Raw genomic sequence first — 24,233 nt, forward strand, 5'->3', positions numbered from 1 at the left:
TGGGTTTTGTTCAAAAAATGAAATTATTTTTCTCCATTAAAACAAAAATTTCTCCATGTTTGTTCGTTTTGTTAAATTGGAAAAAAAATTGAAAAATGATGAAAAAAAAGAAAAATAATACATTTGAGTTCAAATATTTATTGAGCTTCATTTTCTCAAGCATTTACAAAATAAACTGAAATATTCAAAGATTAATAAATACGTTATGATTTGCAAAAATGTACCTAAACTTTTCATAAAAGCTAATAATGATATCTTCGAATCCCTCTTCTTCCATCTTTTTAAATATTTTCCTTTTCAACTCTTTTCTTTCCTCCTCCGTAGTTTTCACTTCTCCCTTTCCTTTGAAACGCATTGAAATCAAATGAAAAAATCTCAAGATTTCAGATGTCATTCTTTCATTCAACGTTGATTTTGGAATCTCCTCCAAAGCAGCATCAATGGCACCACTTTTCAGCAAGGCATCAAGTTTCACTGCTCTATTTTCGGCTGCTGCTTCAAATGATTGAATGCATTCCTCACCTATTTCACTGTGATTATCTCTTGATGCTCGAAGCACATCAACAATGCGGCTGATAAGTCCAACATATTCTTCATTCCACAAATGACATGATTTTAAGTAATAATAAATTGAGCGGATCCATCTCGAAATAATGTCCATTGCTTTCCTTTCTGTTTCCCCCATCTCTTCCTTTTTCTTCTTCCAATCCACGCTCTTCGACAACTCTTCCAGTTCTTTTGTTGCATCTCTTATAAAATGCAGCTCATTCACAATTACGATTTCAGATGAGAAACCCTTGCAATATCTGAACACCAAAAATGACCAAGCAGACTGATAGGCAAGTCGCGAGAGATTCCGATGTCCTTGATGATGTTGGATGATTTCTTTGATTTCATTCAGATATAGATCTTTTTCAATTTTCTGTTCAAAAAATAAGAAAAAATATCAATAACTTAAAAAATACAAAAGCGATGTTCAAACATAATGCGAGAAAATGCAACTCAATGCCAAAAGAGCCATTTCCACTTCTTTTTGAGCTTCCTCGTTTTCATCTTTCTTCAACGCAGCTTTCAGAAGACATGGCACGCAAACAGATATCAATTGTGATGAAGCCCCAATGTTTAACAAAAGATAGCATTCACAAAGTTCAGTAAGAAGCTTTTCATTTCTTTTCTCTTTTTTCTTCTCTTCATCGTCAATCATCTCCCTAAATCTTCTCTTCAACGAAGAATACAAAAAACCGAAGTATTTTATGTTTAATAGCGCGTTGCAATATCCCATGTGCTTCAACAGCAAGATTGCATTTCCCATCGTCAGTTTATCTTCTTCAATCATTTGATCGATTTTATTGAACAGTTCTTTTGTGAAAACATATCTGAATTCTTCGTTATTCATTTCATCAATTAATTTGTTCAGTTCAAGAATTTTCTGTTTTTGCCCTTCCTCAGTGCATTCCTCCAGTTCAGAAAACAACTCTTAAAAAAAATTAATTAATGAGGGAAAGCGCTGAACATTCAAAAAATAGAAAATATGAACAAACTTAAAAACTTATCTGCAAGTGATTGCTCCTGAACATCATCATTGGATTTTTCCTCATCATACATTTCCATCCTGTCTATTATTAGCAAAGATCAATTTGCTGCAAAATTTCAAATTAAAAACAGTAAAACAAAAACAATATTGTCGAAAATTGACAAAACAAAGATAAAGTCCAAACTCAATTCCTTTGACCAGTTGAAAAAATATCTATGTTAAAAAAGAAATCACAAAGAAGCCAACGATACAGGCTATATTAAGTCGAATACGAAAGAATTTAATTTTGCACTGATCGAGCCAACAATAATTCATTTCATTGAAATGGATGGCATTTCGATTGAAAACTTTGACATGTTGGGATATTTGCCACATATAGTTGACATCAAATACCAATTTTTTTCTATTTTAACATTATTGACCACATGAAGAACAAACGAAAAGACTTTGAAAAGAACATTTCGAAGAAGAGACAAAAAAGCAACCGTTTGATGATTAATCGTGCATATACTTCATTCAACTCAAAATTAAAAGAACAAACGTTGATGTTTTAATTTATGTGCTAACATTTAGAGTTATGTTGAGGCTTTATTTCATCGAAATGATTTTTTCTATTGTATCAAAGCGTTTACTGGCTTTTGTGGTGGCTTCAAAATTAATATGTTGAGTGAAGCTACAGATTATAAGGATAATTTTGTAATTTGTTCGTTTCTAGAGTTGGCCATCCAGCCTGAAGGAAGATTGATGGAAGGGAATCAAGCTTTCAACAATTCGCAGTTTTTTGATGATTGGGCGCATGATAATTGAACGCATAAGAGAATTTTTCAAGGCAACAAAGGACATCATTGCTAAATGAGCATTGAAAGAGATTCTATTCCAAAAGGCTTTGAAGCTATATAAAGATGAACAAAACTCGAGATGGGGAAGGAAGATTTATGCAACATGCAGAATCAAACACATGCTGGATTTTGAATTCATTTCAACGCATTACTCGCTTAATGGTGTTATCGTTTAATGTGTATTTATCTGTAAAGACGCTTGTTGCGTTTTATAGAAAACCATCTTTTTGGATTATTTTGCTGATTTTCATTATTTAGCCTTTCATTGTGTATTTCGGTGCAAGTCATGAAATAATTCGAGCGATGCAGAAATGAATCTGACAAAACAGACCAAACTGCGGTTGATGTGTTTGATCAGATTAAGGTGTGTTATCCTTATAGAGTTGTATTTTTGCTTTTTTTTATTTTTATTTTTATTTTTTTTTTTTTTTTTGAAAAATAATTAAAAATGAAAGAAAGAAAGAAATCGTACAAAATTGAAATAAATTATCCTTTTTTGCAATGATAATTTCATGTTTTATCTTTCCTATTCTCTTTCTCTCTTTTTTCATTCTTTCACAATTCATTGATATATTTTTTATATCAAGCTTCTTTGAAACTTCCCTCAAAAATCGATTTTGTATTCAGATTCTCTTCATAACAATCGAATGCATCGTTCAGTCGCCTGTTGAGCCACTCACACTCATCGTGCTTTTTTGCCTGAACTTCTGTCAGCATCTGCCTTTTGAAAGTGTTTGTCTTGTTTCCTTCGACAAGCACCGCTCAGCCACTCAGATGCACATTGGATGGCGTGCCATCATCGCTGAACAGCATCTGAATGGAGAGAAGTGACACCAAACAGAATGGAGATTGTGCTTCAGCCAGTCGAATCTGCTGAGTCTGCTGAGTCTGCTGACAGATGCGAAGAGAAAGAAGAAGGAGAAGAAGGAAGGAGAAAGAGAGAAAGAGAAAAGTTGAGTGATGATGATGAAAGCAATTGTGAAAAGAAGACTGAAGATTCAATCAATGCGATTTCTTCATCTTCAACTTCATCTTCTCCATTTTCTGTCCAATCTCCTTTCATTTCAACTTTGCAATCTGCTTCTTCTTCTGCTCCTGCCACTTCTTCATCCTCTTTTAAATCGCCTTTCATATCGGACAAACAATCTGAATCTTCTTTTTGCTCTTTTTTCTTCTCCTTTTCTCTGTGCACTTCAAATATTTTTTTTATGCATTTTTATTTTCATCAATTAAAACAAAATTGCTTTATTTTCTGTGAAATTCATTGAATCAAAAAACGAAAAAATGACATTCTTTCAACAATAGTCAGTTAGATAGCTTTCCTATCATTTTATTGAACACTCTGTTTTTGTTCAGAAATAATTGCAACAATTAAAATATAAAATTACAATCCAAAACTTACAAAATAAATAATCATAATAATAATTTTAGTATGGTCGCTGATATCAATATTAAGGTTCATCAAACAAAAAGTTGTTTGGAAAATTTCTTTTCTGGCTTTTTGTGAAGCCGTGTTCCTTTGTTTTTTTGTGGTTTATTTATTTAGCATATATAAATATCATTGAAGTTTGCGTGATGTTACTTCAATTATTTTGACAAGGATTAAAATCAATAATTTTTCTGATGTAATTTGTAAACTGGGAACACCAAAAACTGATTGTTGCATTTTTGCTTATCAGAATGGGTCCAGTTGTTAGCAAGTTTATTAATGAATTATCAAAGAAGCCCCGCATCGAAAGGTTTTCAAGTTTGTGACAATTTTTCTTTTCTTTTTTAAGGACTGATTGATGAAATTAAACGTTTTGAAGAATTGATTTCGGGCTTACGTAACTTCAATAAAACAGATCAGAAGGAAATTATCAAAGAATTAGAATCGGTGATGAAAGCAATGGATAAAAATGAACTTAAAGGTGCTTTAACTGTTGGCGTGTTTGAAGAAATTAAAAGAATGATCGAAGATAGAAAATTAGGTTCTGATAATGACTACCTGTTGATGAAATGCATTGGATATTGGAAAGCAATGAAAAACATAGTGATTTGTAATTTTGGTAAATCTTCCTTATGCAAAAGATTTGAGCTGATGATATTCGAAGAAATGAACAAAAAGGAGGGGAAAAATGAAAAGCGTCTGATCGGACTTTACGAAAGCTATTATTTGCTTTCTGACGACAGTATTCACGAAAATTTAGCCCCAATAATCACGTCTTGCCTTCTTAAAGTTGCATCAGACAAAGAGGAAAGCCCGGAAACAGAAAAGGAAGTGGAGATGGCATTGCTGGCTCTGAGTGAAGGCAGTAGAGGAATAGTTTGTCTATATATTTAAATAAGTATTTTGTTTGTTAATACTTTTTTATTTCTGAACAGTTGGTAAAAGGAGCACAACATCTTCAAGAGATAACACGTATCATATTCCATCACAACGATCATCGCAATCTAACTCAATTGGCATTTCAATGTGCATGGCGATTTATGATAAACAACTGGAACAGCAATTCAAACTCGCAAATTGTTGTTGTGAAATACATGAATTTTTTAACGGTGGTGAAAAGAGAACTGGAAGAACTGGCAAAATGCGTTGACTGGAAGAGAGAAGACGAGGAAAAAGAGAATAGTCTAGCAGAACCGAAAGCAACACAAATAATAGTTCGATGGTTGGATGTTCTTGGATATTTTTTCATTATGTGCAACAAGTGGGATGACGATTTTTACGAACTGGTGCGTTTCATTGTTGAACTGTTCAGAACAGCACGAGATAATGAACAAGAAATATCGGAAATGTGTGCTCATGCTTTGAAAATGCTTGCACACAACGAAAATTCAAGTGTTGATGCATTTGAAAAATGTGGGGTTTTAGATGTTATTTCAGAGGAGCTTCAGCAGTTGAAACTGGAAAACAGGTTAGCCAGCGATTGCTTGTCGATCTATTTGCAGATTGTTAGAAGATTGAGCAATAATAGTGGAGATGAAACTGATGAAGAGAAAAGAAAAGAGTTGAAAAGGAAAATGTTTGAAAAGTTGGAGGAAGAAGGGTTGGAAGATGTCATCACAAGCTTTCATGAGACTTTAGAGTATAATCAAAGTTATTATGATCATTCTTTATCGTTGAATATTTTTGATTATTTTGTAAATGTTTGAGGAAATGAAGTGCTTTGAAAATTGTAACTCAAAATTTTTATGATTTTCATCACTTTTAATTTTTTTTTTTTTTCATATCGCAATTTGATGAACATTTGAGGGTTTTTGAGCAATTTTTGCGAGGGCTATTTTTCATTTCTGGAATATTAAAAGATAACAAAATTGAAATATCAACAAATGTGTGTTATTCAGGAGTTTTCAATAATCACCAAATTTCATTTGTCACTAACATTGTTGAGTAAAGTTTATGTTCATTTGTTTTTTAATCGAATAGATCGATCTTTTCACCTTTGGAACATCTTCTTTATTTAATAAAACATTAATGCTAAAAATACTTTCAGATGAAAGAAGTCGACAGAGGATGAGATCCAGACTCAAATTATTAACAGAAATGAGAAGAAGTGGAAATTTTCATTTTTCAAATAACAGAAACAGAGAAAACTGAAAATTAATGACAACTTTGAAAAGGGTTCTATTTGAATGTTGTTGAAAGAATCATTTTTGGCAAAATGACTTGATTCGTTTTGTTGAACATTTTTGTAAACACTGTTATTTTTTTCATTCCTATCGAATCCTTTTTTAATCTCACGTTAAATTTGTATATTTTGAACTTTAATCATTTTTGAAGAAATATAAGCATTTATTAAATCATTATATAACATGTTAATATAATATTGTCCTTTTTTTATTTAAAGTTAGAAGAACCCTCATTCTCAAAAACAATCTATCAACGACACCTCTCTTTTATGGAAGTGAGAGCGGCTCATTAAGGGCTCTGCCGTTCACAAAATTTGAAACATGTCCACATTGTTGGAAGGACCTGTGTCGGGGCTGAGCAGGATATTCCCGCAAAGCGGACCAACAGGCAGTATGGGCATACCAATCCCCATCACTATTCCAACTTCCGCAGCTGCCAAATTAGCATTTCCTCCATCGTCTGCACCTCAACTTGCTGACTATGTTGCAATGACTCCAGACTCTGCTCCCAAGCGCCACTTGGATGAAGCCTGCAAGATACTGTTCGGAGATCAAATTTCAAATTCAGTTTTCAATTTTTCAATCAACTCCAGTGATCTTGATCAATCAACAGCAGAGTTCGAGTTTCTCGCTGCACCTCCTTTTATTCCATCCAGAGCCCACTCGCACTCCCGATCCAAAAGCTGGTTTTCCGACGCACTTGACGAGGGAGCCTGGAAAGTGGAGTACCATTTACTCCAAGTGCTAAAGGCAATTGTGTTGGTAACACAGAATGCGAACCGGAGGAAAATCCAAGCTTTAGCGACGGAATAATCTTCTTAATAACAGCGCTTCAAGATACAAGACATATGAGGATAATTGCAAAATTTGGTTTTGCCGCAGCTAAGTTATTACTGAAAGAGAAAGAAGACCCATTACTCAGCAGGGAACAACTTGAGAGGATTGCACCATTGATGCAAAAGAAACGAGAAGCAATAACACACTCTACGTATGCAGCTAGCAGGCAGAGCGCGCGTGCCTCGAGAGCTATTAACTCCAAAAGACCTTTCATCCCTCCAAAGACCCGTTTTTTTCAGAGAAAGTTGGAGGCCGTACCCAGGTCTTCGCTCGAGAGTGGGAGAAGATTGTAGTGGAAGAAGTGATTACGGAGCTCATTCGACCGATTTGGAAAGGAAAAAGCGTAAGGGAACTCATAAAGAAGGAGAATGGACGATACAGAAGGTTTATCGGAGGGAAGAAAGAAGAACAAGCGAGTGCGGAGTGGATCCAAGAGTGGTCGAGGATAGAAGTGCTGAACTTGCTGAACGCAGACCAGGTTTATTGCCTAAACAACATTTTCTTTATTCCGAAAAAGAACAGTAAATTCATTCAAATTCAAGACTGCAGACATTTGAACACTGATTTGAAGTACATGCACTTCAAGATGGACGATCATCGAACCGTGGAGAAACTGCTGCATAAGAAAGACTGTGCGACTTCATTTGACCTTTCTCAGGAGTATTTCCTCATGCCAGTACACAGAGAGTTTTCACCTTTCTTGGCTTTCCAGTTCAAAGGAGATTTCTTCGGTTTCAGGTGAATGCCGTTTGGATACAAGGACGCACCCAGCGTCTTTATTAAAGTGATGCGCAAAGTAATGATGCAGGCTAGGAAACTGTGGAGTGTGAGATGTGTAACTTATTTTGACGATATTCTTCTTCTTCATCAGGACGGGAATTATCAAAGAGCAGCAACGAAGGAGATTGAAGAATGGTTGGTGCAGCTAGGCTTGTTGGTAAATATGGAGAAAAGCGAACTTCAACCAAAAAGACACTTCGATTGCCTTGGATGGCGATGGGACAGCGAACAGATGACAGTGAGACGAGAGGATCAACGACGCAGGGAGCTGAGGCAACAATGTGGGAAATGGATGAAGTGGGTGAAGCGCAACTGGACTGAAAAGGTGTGGGGTTTAGCATCCTTCATAGGGCCACGCGCTTCGTGTTCAGAGACGCAAGCTTGTTCATGAACCGATTTTATGCGGTTCTCAACAAAGGCGTGAGAAAATCGGGTTGGAATGTGGAGGTGCGCCTCAACAATGGATTGAAGAGGCAACTGGAGCTATGGTTACAGAGACTGAATACGAGTTTCAGCAGGAAGCTGGTGGACTTTGCCAGCCCGGAGGCTGTTCTTACAACGGACACATCTCCGTTTGCAGTGGGAGCAACCTTGAATATTGCGGGGAACGTCCAACATTTCCACAAACTTCTCAGCCCAACATTCAGGAACAAACATCTAATTCCAGAGAGCTTTTGGCTGTTCTCCTTGCACTCAACAATTTTTCTTCTAGCCTGGAGCGCAACAAAATCCACAACCTGCTCCTCCGTTCGGACAATGCCTCAGTAGTTTTCAATATCAACAGGTGATGAACAGGACCGAACCTAATTTCTCTGCTGAGATTGATTCGATCGGTATGTCAATCGATGGCTCTGGCAGTGAAGGCAACTCACATTCTGGGAGAAAAGAACGCGATTGCAAACTCGCTGTCAAGACTCGCAATCACACAAGACTTCGAGATTCGACATCAAAATCCTCGCGAAACAGAAGCAGCGCTGGAAGCCGTCCCATGTGAGATACTTTCGCAAACATAATAAACAAGAAAAGACAGATATGGGATTGGCCAGTAAGCCCTTGGTGCACGGACGGTCTGGCCGCAGACTGGAGAGAAGGAGTCATCTTTGCACATCCCCCTGTGCCTCTCATAATGCTTTGTCTGAGAAAAGCCCAGACGGAAAGAGCGAGAGTGGTTCTGTTTCTTCCAGCCTGGTGGTATCAAGTGTGAAGTCAATTGTTAAAAGAGATGGAGACTCATCGAGTTGTGTGGAAGGACGCAAAGGAGGACCTGATTCCAGGAGAAGGGCTAAGAAGGACTGGAGCATCTCTGCCACCAGGAGGATACATGGCAGCGAGGCAAAACTGGTAGCAGACGAAAGCGAAATATGGTGGAAACAGAGCATGAGACAATGTTAAGTACCAGTGAGGATCCAAGGTGCCGCAAGGAACAGTGTGGCGCAGACAACATGGAGATCGTATTGCTTCGGATTCAAACACTTCAGAAGAGCATGGAGGAGCGAATTGCATCATGTTTCCGCTAACAAATTCTGATTGGTCATTCTCAGAAAATATAGTGGAAAGTTGTTCAATAACAAATTGGTGTGTAACTGGTTAATATTTTGGCCTTATTAACTCGCCTAAGAATGTTCAAGAATAATTTTTCAGATGCAAATAAAAAAATAAATTATAACTTTTTCTAAAAATACATTTTGTTATTTATTTATTTATTCGCTTTCTTTTTTAAGGCATATTTTATTTTCAATCAGAAAGAGGGAAATATTTTCTTGAATGTTAAGAATCCAGAATTAAGAAGAAAAAACAAAAATATTAAAATTTCGAAAATATGGATCGAAATAAATGTTGAACGAGATGTTCAATTTGACGCGAAACAAGAGGTTTGAATTCTGAAATATTTTCTTTTATTTGAAATGAAATTATTGTTGATCAAGTTTTTCTTTTTGCAAAAAGCTTGAATTTAAGCATAAATATTGAAACGATTATTTAAAATTATAAAAAATAAAAAAATCAATAATATTTTTATATTTTGATTTCTTTAAAAAAATAAGAATTCCGACAATTTAAACTCAAAAGAGTTTTTTATGTATATTAGTTTTTATTGATCTATTGGTCTATTGTATTTAAATATGAAACCTGTTTCTTATAAGGGAAGGGGGGGGGATTGGGGGGGTTTCTCCTCCATTTAACTTCTATGGGAAACTGAAGGGTGACGTGGGGAGGAAATCTTTCAAAATCATATTTGATTTTTAAGATAAATTAAAAAAATGGGAAAAACATTAAGAACAAATGAATTTAGAATTTGCAAAAACGAAGAAAAGCGTTCAAAAATTTCAAGAATTGGTCGAAGAATCTTCTTTTTCATCATTCATCCAACAAGATAAATTCAAAATTGATAAGGGCATTTGAAGAGTTGGAGAAAATCATTGAGGAAAAAACAAAAGAAATTCCTCCTGTTGACAAACATATTTTTGATGCCGAACAAGCTGAAGAGTTGCAGTTGCTGCAATGCGAGACTATTACACAAAAAAAAGAAGCGAGGAAGCCAGAAATAGAAGATCGTAATCAACAAAGAAAAGAAAAATAGAAATCAATATGAAAAACTTGTTGTTAACGTTAGAGAAGTGTTAAAGAAATACAATAGAAATGGAAAAGCTCTGGAAGATATTTCAAAGAAATGCAATATAAGAATATTAACTGCTTGCGTGATCGATAAAGAAGAAAAACCGCCTTGGCCACGAGGAGGAAAAGTTTACGAAAAGATCATAAAAGAGGTGTCAAAAAAAATGGCTGAAATAATCCTGCGGAATCCTTCAGATATTTCCAAAAAAATTAGCAGATTCAGTTGGTGGTTTGTGCAAATCAAAGCCTTCTGTTGCAACAATTTGTATGCATATAAAATCAGACAAAATAATGGAGCATGGATGCCCTGTTTTCTCTGTGAAAAGGTTGCGAACATATTAAAATGAGAGAACTGACGAAAAAACATCAAAATAAAGAAAAGAATATGTCAGAAAATACATGCATCATCAAATGGAAGGAAGAACGTTCGTTTTTATTGATGAGACTGGATTTAACACTTTGGAACTGAGAACAGAAGGTTTCTCTCCTGTTGGAAAACGATGTATTCAGTACAGAGAAAAAGCGAAAATAGAAACAGTCACAGCAATTACAGCTGTAAGTGAGCTATCTGGAATTGAGAATGTAACATTTGTGGAAGGAAGTGTTAATGATCAATGCATTCGAGTGTTTTTATTGTCATAAATGAAGAAACTTCAATCACATGGAAAAGAATCATTCTTATTTGTAATGGATAACGTGGGGCTGCATAAGACAGAGGCAGTGATTAATTTGATCACTTCAAAGAACTACGGTGTCTTATATACTGCACCAAATAGTTGCGAATTAAATCCTATTGAAAATGTGTTTGGAATGAAAAAAGCTCGACTGAAGATCCCTTCTGCTCAAAAAAAAAAAACATCAAGAAGTAAATTGAACATCTGAGTCAATCGTTGGAAGATATTACTCGAATGGACGTTTTTTGATGTCTTAACATGGCTCAATTCAATTCACTTCCTTTAGCACAGCAAGGGAAAGATCTCAGTTATTCTCACAAAATTTAACAAGCGAAGTGTAAAGAATTGCTCATTGAAGAAATAGTTTCTGAAAGTGACGATGTGGGTGATTTTTTTTGACATCATAAAAAAAGATCAAAAATTTAAATAATTAAATTTATAGTGGTAGTTATTGATCAAAGAGTTTTTTTTTATTCTGATAACAAGAATTGATTTTTCATGAGTATTTAGCATGTATTGATAAAACATTTATTTGTTTAATTTTCTTAAACAAAAATCCACACTTTTTTTTTATTTTTGGTGAAAAAGGATTTATTGATCAAGTTTTATAAAAACAAACAAAAAACAAATAAATGAAACTTCAAAAAGGAAAATTGTCATATCATAATTGTAAAAACAAAACTTATAAAGAAAATCTATATTTGTAGAACAAAATGGATGTCTATATATTTGCATAATTTGATTTTTCGAAAATAAATTCAATGAATTTTTTATTTATTTTGCAGTAACTTTATCAAGTTACTGTCATAGCTGCGCCGTTCAACGACATTATAAAACTATGAACGAAATAGAAGCGAAACAACAATCGATAAACACAGCAGCTCTAACTTGACATTTCTTTCCTTATTCTTCTTATGAAATGATGCTCTAACTTTCTTCTCCATTCACCGTCCATCTTTCATCCGTTTCTGCTCTCCTTCATCTAAATCCACCATTTGAAAATGCAACTCATGTTGTCTTCTTTTATCTCCAATATTTTCCTCGTTAATCTTTCATCACACTTCTGTTCGCCTCTCACGCAAAAAAAGAACTTATTGAGCATTTCCTGCAAATTCGCTTATTTCATTTTCTTTGTTATCTTCTCCTTTCTACCAGCTCCTTCTTCCTCTACCACACCTTCGTTTCCAGTCTCATCTTTCACAACCTCTGTATATTCCACCTCACTTCTCTCATAAACCCCCTTTCCCTCGACTCCTTTAACAAGTCCAGCTGTTCCATGAGCAGCGCCATCTTGGAACACAGAAATCAGCAAACTTCCGCAGGCGAACGCTTTCCTTTCGTAAATATCAGCCAGTTCAGTATTATTGAAAAGGTGAATGAAGAACGAAGAAGAAGAAGAAGAGGAGGAAGAGGAAGAAAAAAATGAATTGGAAGGAGGAGAATGAGAAGAAGAAGAAGAGGAGGAGAGTGAGAAGGAGAAAGAGAAGGAGAAGGAAGAAAAAGCATATTTTGCAAATAAAAATGATAGAAATATTTTAAGCTATTCATTCTATTGCAAGTTACAAACAGATACGTCAATGGAAATGATGTGGAAGAATAAGAAACAGGAAGATCCTTCAATTTTTGAGCTTACAGAAGCATCCTCTTTCTCAATTTTATCTCAAAATGTTCCGATTCATCAGATTTTGGGAACATTTTCACTTGTCTCCTTTAGAATCTTCGCTTTGAACAAAAAAATTCCAAGTTATCCTCGAACCTTGATAGACGTTCTTCTGCTTCTTCTATTCATTCATCTTCATTCTTCATTCTTTATCTTTCTTCAAGTGGATCAGCGTGGAGATCTGCTTCGCCATTCAGGAGGCGAAGAAGCGAAGAGAAAAAGGTGACAGGAGATGATAAGCCATCTTCATCTTCATCATTAGTGCGCGCGATTGACCCTTCGTGTGAGTCGGTCTTGTCAGCAACACATACGTTAGCAGCAGTAATTGACGATATCGAAAGGCGGCTGAGGTGAATTTTAGTCGCATGCCACTGTCCCTGCTGCTGCTGTCGCCACGGGTATATGATGTGGTAATTTACAATATGCTGAGAAGGGTTGTTGCGCATCCCTGCGATGTGACGCTTTGGAAATGCTTTCTGTTTTGCATGTGGAGCAGATTCTTTCGTTTCCTGCTTCGATGTGAACGAAATTGGAGAGCAAATATCTGTTCTGCAGTGAATGTGAATGAGTTCTTTGAAGTTATAATCTGTTTATCCCCTAGCTGCTTCCGACTGCGATGGCGTTGATAGAGTTTTTATTACTGCAATCGATTCTTTTTATAACGAAGATAGACGACGACGTGATTGGGCAAGGGATTGCACAATCTTATGCAAGGAAGAAGCTGAGGAGAAGGCAATGGAGAAGGTGGGGTTGAGGATGGAGGATGCAGTTCTGAGACCAGCAGCGATTGATCCGGTAGTTCTTGAGGAGCGAGAAGAGGCAGAAGAAAATAAGGAGGAGAAGATGATGAAAAGGAGGTGAAAGAAGAAGAAGAAGTGGGAAATAAGAAGAAGAGAAAGAAATGAAGGAGATGAGTCGGAAAATGAAAATGCTGAGAAAGTGAATGGCGTTTCGATAATTTGCTGCTGAATCCTTCTTCAATTTTTGATATCAGGCAGAAAATCTGAGCAAAGCGTGGTCAGAATCGATACAGGCTTATTCTTCTCTTTTGTTGTTTTCATCTTTTCTTTTGCTCCTCTTTCTTTCTGAGCCTTTCTAATGTCTTTGTCAAATCCATCTTCTTCTTCCTCTTCTTCTTCCTCTTCTTCTTCATCTTTCTCATTATCTATGCATTTATCTGTCAGACACAACGATCCCTTTTCATCTTTATCACTCACAAACTCATTTGCACTCCTCTTCTCATCCTTCTTCTCTCCCTTCCCTTCCTTCCCCTCCTTCTCCTCACCCACCCGAATCCCCTGGCTAGCCACATACGCTGCATTGTTCAGAAGGATACTCTGTGGCTCGAATACATCCCTCGTCGCTGACACGCTGCTGCTTGCAAACACACCTGCATTATCCAATCTGATCTTCCTAAGAATCACACAAAGGATAGGTTGCGACAAGGAAGAAATAGATGAAGGAGAGGAAGAAGGTAATATGTTCGATGTGTAATGGGACTTCTGTGTTTGCAAAGAGGAGTCCGCGGTGGGAGATGATGGAGTGAATGGCTTTGGTGGATTTCCCACAACAACAGAAGTGACAAACAACTCAGTGCACGTCAATGGAGAAAAAGAAGAAGTAGCAAATGTTGAGGAGGCTGTGGAATTTTGAGTATTCGGACGAGCAGATGAGAGTGCACTATCGAATAAGCAAAATTTCTGATGACGTTCATTTGTCTTTCCCTTTCTTTGTCCCTCCTCCTCCTTTCTATTGCTGCCTGTTCTTGGATTGTGTCGAAAGAGTCAATTTGCGATGTGCAAAACTCGTCTTTCTGTTTCGTCTTCGTCTTCGCCTTTGGCTCTTCCTGCTGTCTTCCTTTCCTCTCCTCTGCACTCAATTTGCTTCTGAAATCCACCTTCTTTGCCTCTTCCATTTGAACTTGAACTTCTCTCTCTTCGCTTCTTGGAAATGTCATAAAGCGAGCTGATGAACGAAATGTGCCTAACAGCTACTTCTCCCAGCCACTGCCATTTCTCGTGCGATGCCCAATCATATCATTCACGCTGTTCAGCACAGCCGGAGCGCGGAAGCCGTACGAAGTGCCAACGTGAAGCGGGATGCTCCGCTGCAGAAGAGGAAAGCAGTTCAGATGAACATCAAATAATTCTCCTGTTCGCATTGACAGCGATGACGTTGCTGTCGAGAGGAAGAAAAGGAAATGACTAATTGATAGTGGGTGTATCAATCTTTTGAAAAACCAGCTTTTATGCATCCGAAGGTGGATGGTCTGCTCCTGCAATATAATTGAAGAAATATGTTTGAAGAAGAAGAAAAAGAAGATGATGATAATGAGATAAAAGAAGATGAGGAAAAGGTAGAAGAAGAAGAAAAAGAATAGGAAGAAGAAGAAGAAGAAGAAGAAGAAGAAGAAGAAGAAGAAGAAGAGGAGAAAGAGGAGAAAGAGGAGAAAGAGGAAGAAGAAGAAGAAGAAGAAGAAGAAAAAGAAGATGATGATAATGAGATAAAAGAAGATGAGGAAAAGGTAGAAGAAGAAGAAAAAGAATAGGAAGAAGAAGAAGAAGAAGAAGAAGAAGAAGAAGAAGAAGAAGAAGAAGAGGAGAAAGAGGAGAAAGAGGAGAAAGAGGAAGAAGAAGAAGAAGAAGAAGAAGAAAAAGAAGAAAAAGAAGATGATGATAATGAGATAAAAGAAGATGAGGAAAAGGTAGAAGAAGAAGAAAAAGAAGAAGAAGAAGAAGAAGAAGAAGAAGAAGAAGAAGAAGAAGAGGAGGAGGAGGAGGAGGAGGAGAAAGAGGAGAAAGAGGAGGAAGAAGAAGAAGAAGAAGAAGAAGAAGAAGAAGAAGAAGAAGAAGCATCAAAGGAATGTTGAGAAAAAGGTGTTAATCGTGATTGACTCTGCAATTATGATGACACAAATTACTCAAGCACAATTAACTGAAAAATAACAATAGGGATTAAAGTGGAATGAGGGAAGAGATATAAGAACAGTATATGAGAACAAATTACATGTAGAATGCTTATTGAAGATGTTTTGGATAAAGGAGATGCATTGGAATAAACAGAAAATGTTAGCAGGGAGGGAGAGAAGGAGGAGGAAGGAGAAGACCATTGAACCATAAGTGGCGATATGGCAAATGAAAAAGAGGATAATAAAGCAGAGGATAAAGAAGAAAGTGATGAAGATGAATGAAAAATTTGTCTTCTTCTTTCCTTCTTTCCTTATTTTTATTTTTCTCATGAAACTTTATCTTTGTTTTCTTCATCTTCTTTTTCCTTCTCCACGTCATCTTCCTCAATCATCTCCTCTCCTCTTCTCGAATTTCCAGAATGAAATATCTCTCTTTCTAATAATTCGCACATCTCAATAAATCATGTAGCATCCAATGCAGAACCAGCCAACTTTCCAGCGATCAATACAGATCATCTAATTGCAACTGCTCCTTTTTAATTCAAGCAGCCACACTAAATCCGCCTTCTGCGACAATCCTCAACCCGAACGAAGCTGGAAAGCACTATTACAAGAGAACAGAGATAAACAAAAAGAGATTTGTGTATAATCAGCAGCAACTGAAAGCATAAAAAGTCCAGAAACCTCATAATTCACTCTCATCCTTCAATCATACTCAATAAGCAAGAGAGAGCTGTATTGCCTCCAAGAAAATGAGCGTTCTCTGCGTATGTCCTTCTCAGAAGCATCTCCTTCAACACCTCCCTCATCTTCTCTTTCGTTCGTGAGTACTCATAAACAACTCCAGTTTAATTCCAAGCCTTTGTAGTCTGACAAATTTCCCTCAATGACCTATCGGTAATTTCTTCTTTGATGTATTTACCTTCTTCTTCTTCTTCTGGTGCTGCAGCTGTTGCTGCTGTTCATCTGTCTTTATCCTCTTCACAGAATATCCACTCCTTTCATCTTCCTATTCCTTATCTTCTTCATCTTCTCTGCTTCGGAATCTTCCTTTGCTTCTTCTTCTTTCTCGTCTGGCACTTCATATCTTCATTTTAATCCTTCTTTTTAACATATATATCCGAATAGGCTAAGATCTTCTTCTTTAATATAAACCTCTTCCTTCTCTTCAACTTCTTTTTCATTTGACTCCCATCATCTCCAGAGTGTTTCTCCAATTTAATCATATATACACAAATAACCAAATATTTCCAGCTCTCAGCGCTCTTCTCTCTCTGACTATCCGCTTTCCTCCACCCCTCATTGTCTCTTCCTGTTCGTCATCTACTCCTTTCTCTTCTTGTCCATTTGGCGATTTCTCAATTTCAAACGAATATTCTTCTTTAAATTCTGATATTTCAAGAATAAACCCTTCTTTTTTTGAAATTCATCAATTGTTTTAAATAGAATTCTTGTGGCATCAAACAACAATACTGAAACTCCGATTTCTTCTTTGCTCATCAAGCAACATTTTCTTCAACAACAAAAACAGCAACACAAAACATACTATTCTCCACTCATTAATTAAAAATTCTCAGTCAGACTATTCCATTTATTTCTTCTGCTTATCCTTCTCCTCTTCCTCTTCTTTATTTTTCTTCTTTCTTCTTCTTTTTCATCCTCTTCATTTCCCCTGCTCCTTTCTGCTTTCTTCCACATTTTGTCATTCATCCAGTCATCTTCCCACTCCGCCACTGGCCTTTCGTCGATCACAATATTTTCCATTCAGAAACTTTAAACAACAATTGAATAAGCTAAGGCGGAGGATGAAGAAGTGAGCATGTATTTTGAGTGTTGCTCCCTCGTCTCTAATTCCGGATACACTCATTTCTGCATAGCTTAAACATCCCATCCTAAATAACGAATCCCTCTTTTCACTCGACTTCAACTAATCCTCTCTCTTTCTCTTTCTCTTTCTTTCTCTCTCTCCAAACTCCCGTTTCTACTGCCTCGATTACTCCCATCCCTGCCTATGCCTCTTCTTCAACCTCTTCTCAATCATCACCTTCGATCGTACTACCCGATTATTCATTAATCAAAGAAGACGCTCCCCACTTGCCCCCTGCTCCTCCATCTCCACAGCTGTTCTATACATCTGCTGCTCTATCGGAAACACCTTCTGAATCTGCTCCTCCGCCTCCTTCCATATCCCAACTTCCCTTGCTGGCATCCTAGTCAAGTCCGTCTTGGGGAGTCTGCTCTCCATTAATTTTACCATCTATTCATAGCTATTTCGCTTCTCATCAGCTGCAACTTTTCCTTCTATTCCTCCTTCGCATCTGTCAACTCTTCCGTCTTCTCCCTCCTCGACGGATCCCTTGCTGCGTCCTCCTCCATCTTTTCTCAAGCCAACTAGCACACTCACCTCATCCCGATTGGATATTTTGCTCACATGGGAAATCTGCCCCTTTCAGTCTGCTCTTCGAACTTTCAGGAATCCAGGCGTTAATCTTTAGCACATCGGCTCTCCGCTTCAAATGCTGTTTCAGCCATGTTTGCATTCGGCTATATCTCCCAGGAGCTTCATTGAATAACTATTACGACAGATCTCTCCATAGAAAATGATAGATTTTTCCTTCTTTTTCCTTAAAACCAAATCAATCTGAAAGCTCCTGCAGCATAATAAACTCCATCTTCACTTCCATATCGCTCGACCAGCTCGGTAGTTACTTGATCGATTAAAAACTGCAGAAATTCTTCAGTGTATCTCGCCAACTGCACCATTGTTTAAAGGGGGACTCCCTCATCCCTTTTGAATACAACTGTGCTCCGCATCGCTATTCAACGGCATTTGAAAAACACTCAATAGATGAAAGAGACCTATCGTCAAAATAAGATACCATTTTGCTATGTTCTTGTTCACCTGAAAATGTCTTCGAATGGCATATCTCGTTGATTTATTCCTTGAGCAATCCAGCTGCACGAACTTTCCACAACAGTCAGAGGTGAGGTTATCAAACACTGCAAGATCATCAACAACAACCTCGCCATCCCGAATGTTCCCTCCGCTGGCAGCTTCATCATCTGCCCAAACGCCAACTTGCTCTTCATCTCCTTGCTCAAGGAAGTCGACAGTTAGCTCCCCAGCACCTCCACATGAATTCTCAACAGTATATGTGCTCTTCACTGCGACATGTTCCAGCTCTCTCCCTTCCTCTTCATAGCTGTTCCCTAGCTCGTTCAAGAAAAAGAGGCAACAAATAAAATGGAACCCAAATTAATCTGTGGTTCTCTGTTGTGAAGAGGAAACCAGAAGAAAAGGAGATTCTAAACCACGATTTTGATGTTGATGAATTATTGTTCAAATCAGACAAAGAAGAAAATCTATCAAAAGGTTTTATCAGCAACTTTGGAAAGGATTGAGGTGAGCGTATATGTCCTGTTACGGGATTCGGATTGTCCATCTTTAACAAACACTTTATTCCAAAATGAGTCTTCGCTTTTGCCAAATATCAAAAAATGAAAAATAAAAAATAAAAAATGAAAAATGAAAAATGAAAAATGAAAAATGAAAAATGAAAAATGAAAAATGAAAAATGAAAAATGAAAAATGAAAAAACCTTTAAAATAAATGGTGTAAAAGCCATCTTCTTCATTTGCTCTTCTTTAATCTTCAGCACAATTTGAGTTTCTTCGTCATCTTGTAAATCTTATTCTATCCAATCGACCCGATCGACATAGGCTTGACATTTTATTCTCATCCTTTTTTCTTTTTGATATCGTTCTTTTTCTTCTCATCTTGTTTTTCCAACATCTTCTTCTTCTTCTACAGCTGTTTCATCTTCCGAATAATCAGCCGCTTAATCATCACTTCTTCGTAGTTTTTGTCTTCTTCCATCTCGCAAAGGCACTCAGTATCTGTCTTCATATGATCAAAGCGCTTTTTTTTTCCTTCTCCTCCAACAAAAATTCTATTTTCTCACTTTCTTCAGTTGTTCTTGTCTTCGAATGAAAATGTTCTGCTCCAATTATATTCTGTAGGTGAGTGGCATGTGTTGAAATTTCAGCTTCTTCAGCATTATAAAAGGTGTAACAATTGAAAGAGATTGCCACTGCTGAACGGGCAGTGCTTCAACAAGCGCATCGCTGTCTGTGGTGAAAATAGGCTGGGACAATAACTGAACTTCTATGTGGTTTAATAAATATCAAGAGAAGATATATGTATTTGCAGAAGAAAAAAAGAAGATGTTGAAGCTTTTGAATAAGTAAAACGAGAAGGGACTTTGAAAGAAATTGAAAAAATTGTTGATGTGGTTTGTGAATGAGGTGAAAGTGAGGAATAGGAAGAAGAAGAAAAAGAAAAAGAAAAAGAAAAAGAAAAAAAAAAAGAAAAAGAAGAATCATGCTTGACGCATTTCTTAAAGTGTGAACTATCTTTCTTTTATTCGGTTGATATTGATAAATTATCTGCATGACTGCCTCTTTTCTTTGCTGCTTCCGAAAATGACTATCATTTCCTTGTGCTTCTTTTAGCTGTGATGATAAGGCAGCAATCAACAAATTCAAAATGAATGCATTCAAGTTTTCCGAAATTTTCACTTTTATTATGGTAACATTTTTGATCCAAAGATGCAGATTCTAAGACGCAAATTTTTTTGTTCGGAACGATTGACTATTATGTAAATAAACTATTAGTAGCAAAAAAAGCAGGTGTTGGAATCTGTTCTATGATCATGAGTTGATACATTATTTTTTGTTGAATTTAGCTTTGGGGTTTTTTGTTCAAACAAAAAAAATTTTTATGTTATTGTGAAATTAATAAATGCAATGTAAAACACACTTTTAAATATTTATTTTGCTAGTGAGTACATTTTCACATTTTTGTTTAATTTATTCGATGAAACTTTTTTGTGATATGATTAAAAAAATGAGTGTAGTAATTGTTATTTTTATAAATATTCTATGAAAAATAGATATTTTTTCAAATGTGATCTGAGAAAACCAAAAACTGAACAAAGATGTTAAAAATAAAGTCTTTTGAAAAATCCAAGTGTTGCATTCCATCCTTCATCACGCATTGCTTGCCAATATGAACTCCAATTTTCAGCATTGATTCGATGTATTTTGCTATCATCACATTCAAGAAATTGAAAATCATCCAATTTTGCATTCTCATTTTCCAGAACTACAGAAATGAAGTGACCTTTTTCGTGGATTTCTGTGGAATGAAGAATATATCCGATTAATTTGTAATTAAATGAAGGCTTATCAACGTGCGAAAATGAAGATGGTAAAATGTTTGTGTTTTCAATTTCAATTGAATTTTGTGTTGATCCAATACCTTTAAATGTCAAGAACAATGAAGGAATAGACAGTGTTTTGGGTTGTGGATTGCTGTGAAAGATGCACAAGAATTCAGGAAATTTTTCTATTTGAAGCCATCTGTGAATGAATGAAGGACAACGACAATATTCATCCACGCACAATTGAGTGTGACTTGTAAATGAAGAAGTCAGAACCAACTTTAATCCATTTTCGAGTGTGGAACCATTAATGGTGATAAATGATGATGCTTTCTGATTTTTAATTCGCAAATGTTTGCAAGATTCACATTGATAGAAAGTTGATAGATGAGGATCAAATTGACGAATAGAAAAAAGATCATCACTATAAACAGTGTGCAATAATACTGCGTCAATCACATCCTGAATAACTTTTTCCTCTGTTGGGCTTCCACAGTACTTGGAAATGAAATTGTTCAGCTTTTTCTCGTTCCATTCTTTTTCTGTGACTTCATTCGCTCGCAGTGCGTCAAACAGCATACCAAACTGTAAACTATATCGTTCCTTTTTGTACGAAACACATTTGACACCAAGAGAAGCAAGGCATTGGCAAACACTAGCTAATGCACATGACTTTTGAAAATTAGGCAACTGCCGACCGCTGGAGGAAGAGGCAGAAATGAACGAACGCGAATTCTTACTGCTGATGGACGCAGATATTGATGAAGATAGAATTTTTTCGTCCTCGCATCTTTGAATGTGATCCATCACAACCTGTTGTATCATACTGCAATTCGAAAATGTCTATTAAAATGGAAGTTTTTTTGTATTATGAAAATACGATTCAAAAACATTGAAAATTTTTAATGAAAAAAAACTTTATTTCATACTTCTTTTTCATCAAGTGATTTCTCTTCCATAATTGATTCCTGTTCATCTTCTTCAATGTCTTCACATGATAAATCATTTCTAATTTGAAAAATAAGGAAAAAACGTTAAAAACAATTCAATTATCGAAAATCAGAAATAAGAAAAAACCAAAGAAAAATCACACTTCCAAGAAAAGAACGTTTGGTTTAATGTTTTTTCATTAATTGAAATAGTTTCTGATTCATTTTCTTTTTCATTCCTTTTGAATGAAGGTGTTGAAACGGGAGAAAAAACAGAGATTGGATTTGTAACAATGGTCTGAGGTGCAGATGGGAAATCGTTCGACACGGTAATTGGAGCAGAAACTGATATTGGAGTTGAAATAGAAACAGAAGCAGATGCAGGCAATGGAACTGAAGAAGAGAAGTGATTTGTGGAAGAAAATTGTGTTGATGCGAAGAACGGCTGTGATATTGTTATTGGAGATGATACGGTTATTGGAGCTGAAACCGTAATTGATGCAGAAGAAGAAGCAGACGATGAAATTGAAATAGGAGCAGACACAGACACAGGAGCAGACACAGATACAGGGGTGGGCATAGAAAATTTAATTGCTGATTCGAAACTTGAAGAATGTGAATTTTGTTGTTGTTTTACATTCAGTTCGTTTGAATCTTTTTGTACAATTAAACAATTTAAAATAAAATTTTAATAAGAAATATTGCTATATATGTTATATAAATAAACAAACTTCCTGTATTTTTATTGAAGCGATCCAAGATTACTCGGCCAATTGCATCATTTATAAAAAAGTCGCGTGCAACACGGTCAGCATGTTCTGTAGTCATGTTTTCAAAGAATTTGGACAATTTGTAAACGTCTGCCCGAATGCTGCTTTGCCGGAGGCTGCTATGTAATTTTGTGCGCTTATCATTTCTAGTCATAAACATACTCATTATTATGATTTTTATTATGGTTACCCATTAAAAAAATATCTTTAAAACCTCGATAACTTATTTTTTTTTTCTTACAAAACTCAAATTTGAAAAATAGATATGGTTAGGCAATTTTGAATTAAGCAATTAAGGTATGTCGCAATATTCATTTAACTGTTTTTTTCGCGTACAAACTGATACTTGTAGAAACTATTGTAAAAGGAAAATGATGGAAAAATTTTGAGAAACAAAAAAAATCAAATATATTTAACTCTTATTTCCCAAACGCTAAATGCTTGCCTTTCAAGATGTTGATGCACAAGTGGAAAAACTTATTGTAAGTAGTTCAGTAAAATTGTTTCGGTGTAACTTCAAATTGTAATTTTACAAGATATCCCACTGCTCATGGACGAGGAGACGATTCTCCTTATCCACTATTTAATTCAATTTGCACATTCTCAGATAACAGAGTGGATGGTTGTTCAATATCAGATTGGAGTGGAACTGGTGGTATTCAAATGCGTATGATATGACGTCAAACTGAAATTTTTTGTTTTCGAACTACAAGCGCTTTACAGATTAAGACGGAGATTCAACTAGATCACTCACATTTCGTTGGACTCCAAATGATAAGCCAACTTAGTTTTCAATAAATGATTGCCAATTTATAAACAATAAGTTGACAAATTTTTCTACTAACAAAGGCACCTGACCTTGTTGCACTGATGCTTTCACTTGGATGAGCGGGGCAAATTTCAACACGTTCTGTTTATTCGATGGTAATTCCACAACTAACGGAAGCTGAGACGATATGTTTTTCAATGGCAGCTTAATCCCATCTTCATTTGAGAAACGTTAATCAACAAGTCTAACAAAAAGAGTGTGAAATTGAAAGCAACTAATAACTTCGAGAATGATAGTTGGCTTCTTTTCGTTTCTTTTTCTTGCTTCTTTAAATGAAATATTATAATTCTTTTTCCTATTTCTCTTCTTCCTCTTCTTCCTCTTCTTCTTCTCATAACCAAATGACAACAGTGGCTCAGCTTTTAATAGAAAAAATGGAATTAAATCAAAATAATAAATATTATTATTATGATCATATTGAAGATAAATCTTCTTCTTCTATATCATCATCATCATCATCATCATCATCATCATCATCTTCTTCTTCTTCTTCTTCTTCTTCTTCCTTTCGATCATCCTCTTCTTCTTATCCTTCTGCCGCTCCACCTGTTCTGTCTAACCAACCACAAGGCGGATCCCTTTCAAAAAGATCGCACAAAAGAATAAAGGTGCTCTTCATCCCTGTGATTTACACATTACGCACGTGTGTTGTTCTGTGTGCGATTGAAACAGACAAAGAGAAAAGAGGTGGATGTTCAGAGAAATTCACTTCTGATGGAGACATACACGGACAGTTGCAGTCAGTTCGTTCTTCTCCAACATCCTCAATGATGCCGCAGAGACGAGAAGAAGAGCAAGAAACAAACGAGATGCAACGAATGCAGTCGAAAAGCAACGCAACTGCATTGCATGTGGTGATTGGCCTGGGGATCCTTCCCTCTGCAACTGTTGTGATGTGCACAGTCACAACACGGAGAAGGCAATTGCGAGAAATGATCTTTCTCTGAGCCAGCTGAACCACGCGTTTGCCCACGAGTTTGCACAAGCAGAAGAGGCTCACAACCGCAACGATGGACTGCTCCACAC

The 24,233-nt window shown here is 36.3% G+C and overlaps 10 protein-coding genes across 10 annotated transcripts; 5 read left to right on the forward strand and 5 right to left on the reverse strand.

Annotated features, from left to right (window-relative positions):
- Positions 1-122: 122 nt before the first annotated feature.
- On the reverse strand, positions 123-1,833 carry MONOS_13838 (uncharacterized protein). Its single transcript, XM_067866577.1, has 4 exons — positions 1,719-1,833; positions 1,542-1,640; positions 983-1,476; positions 123-922 (listed from the first exon to the last, which is right to left on the reverse strand). The coding sequence occupies exons 2-4, from the start codon at positions 1,609-1,611 to the stop codon at positions 185-187; spliced, it is 1,302 nt and encodes a 433-aa protein (XP_067726089.1). The 5' UTR covers positions 1,612-1,640; positions 1,719-1,833; the 3' UTR covers positions 123-184.
- A 938-nt stretch (positions 1,834-2,771) lies between these two features.
- Positions 2,772-3,633, reverse strand: MONOS_13837 (uncharacterized protein). The gene has a single exon (XM_067866576.1). The coding sequence runs from the start codon at positions 3,503-3,505 to the stop codon at positions 3,230-3,232; it is 276 nt and encodes a 91-aa protein (XP_067726090.1). The 5' UTR covers positions 3,506-3,633; the 3' UTR covers positions 2,772-3,229.
- Positions 3,634-3,833: 200 nt separating this feature from the next.
- On the forward strand, positions 3,834-6,159 carry MONOS_17707 (uncharacterized protein). Its single transcript, XM_067870653.1, has 4 exons — positions 3,834-3,939; positions 4,053-4,120; positions 4,182-4,678; positions 4,738-6,159. Exons 2-4 carry the CDS (start codon positions 4,054-4,056, stop codon positions 5,506-5,508), a joined length of 1,335 nt encoding a protein of 444 aa, XP_067726091.1. The 5' UTR covers positions 3,834-3,939; position 4,053; the 3' UTR covers positions 5,509-6,159.
- A 147-nt stretch (positions 6,160-6,306) lies between these two features.
- On the forward strand, positions 6,307-6,798 carry MONOS_13836 (uncharacterized protein; the record flags this gene model as incomplete). Its single annotated transcript, XM_067866575.1, has 1 exon — positions 6,307-6,798. The coding sequence occupies one exon, from the start codon at positions 6,307-6,309 to the stop codon at positions 6,796-6,798; it is 492 nt and encodes a 163-aa protein (XP_067726092.1).
- A 177-nt stretch (positions 6,799-6,975) lies between these two features.
- Positions 6,976-7,347, forward strand: MONOS_13835 (uncharacterized protein; the record flags this gene model as incomplete). Its single annotated transcript, XM_067866574.1, has 1 exon — positions 6,976-7,347. One exon carries the CDS (start codon positions 6,976-6,978, stop codon positions 7,345-7,347), a length of 372 nt encoding a protein of 123 aa, XP_067726093.1.
- A 387-nt stretch (positions 7,348-7,734) lies between these two features.
- Positions 7,735-8,596, forward strand: MONOS_13834 (uncharacterized protein; the record flags this gene model as incomplete). The annotated part of the gene is made up of 3 exons (XM_067866573.1): positions 7,735-7,899; positions 7,953-8,174; positions 8,315-8,596. 3 exons carry the CDS (start codon positions 7,735-7,737, stop codon positions 8,594-8,596), a joined length of 669 nt encoding a protein of 222 aa, XP_067726094.1.
- Positions 8,597-12,698: 4,102 nt separating this feature from the next.
- Positions 12,699-14,506, reverse strand: MONOS_13833 (uncharacterized protein; the record flags this gene model as incomplete). Its single annotated transcript, XM_067866572.1, has 3 exons — positions 12,699-13,061; positions 13,581-14,229; positions 14,355-14,506. The coding sequence occupies 3 exons, from the start codon at positions 14,504-14,506 to the stop codon at positions 12,699-12,701; spliced, it is 1,164 nt and encodes a 387-aa protein (XP_067726095.1).
- Positions 14,507-18,273: 3,767 nt separating this feature from the next.
- Positions 18,274-18,900, reverse strand: MONOS_14987c1 (uncharacterized protein; the record flags this gene model as incomplete). The annotated part of the gene is made up of 3 exons (XM_067867831.1): positions 18,274-18,316; positions 18,424-18,667; positions 18,747-18,900. The coding sequence occupies 3 exons, from the start codon at positions 18,898-18,900 to the stop codon at positions 18,274-18,276; spliced, it is 441 nt and encodes a 146-aa protein (XP_067726096.1).
- Positions 18,901-20,383: 1,483 nt separating this feature from the next.
- MONOS_14988 (uncharacterized protein) lies at positions 20,384-22,188 on the reverse strand (the record flags this gene model as incomplete). Its single annotated transcript, XM_067867833.1, has 4 exons — positions 20,384-21,012; positions 21,127-21,492; positions 21,609-21,687; positions 21,773-22,188. The coding sequence occupies 4 exons, from the start codon at positions 22,186-22,188 to the stop codon at positions 20,458-20,460; spliced, it is 1,416 nt and encodes a 471-aa protein (XP_067726097.1). The 3' UTR covers positions 20,384-20,457.
- Positions 22,189-23,581: 1,393 nt separating this feature from the next.
- MONOS_14989 (uncharacterized protein) lies at positions 23,582-24,154 on the forward strand (the record flags this gene model as incomplete). The annotated part of the gene is made up of 1 exon (XM_067867834.1): positions 23,582-24,154. The coding sequence occupies one exon, from the start codon at positions 23,582-23,584 to the stop codon at positions 24,152-24,154; it is 573 nt and encodes a 190-aa protein (XP_067726098.1).
- Between the last annotated feature and the right edge of the window lie 79 nt (positions 24,155-24,233).

This window comes from Monocercomonoides exilis, assembly GCF_001643675.1.
Source record: "Monocercomonoides exilis strain PA203 chromosome Unknown scaffold27-1312184, whole genome shotgun sequence".
Lineage (NCBI taxonomy): Eukaryota > Preaxostyla > Oxymonadida > Polymastigidae > Monocercomonoides > Monocercomonoides exilis.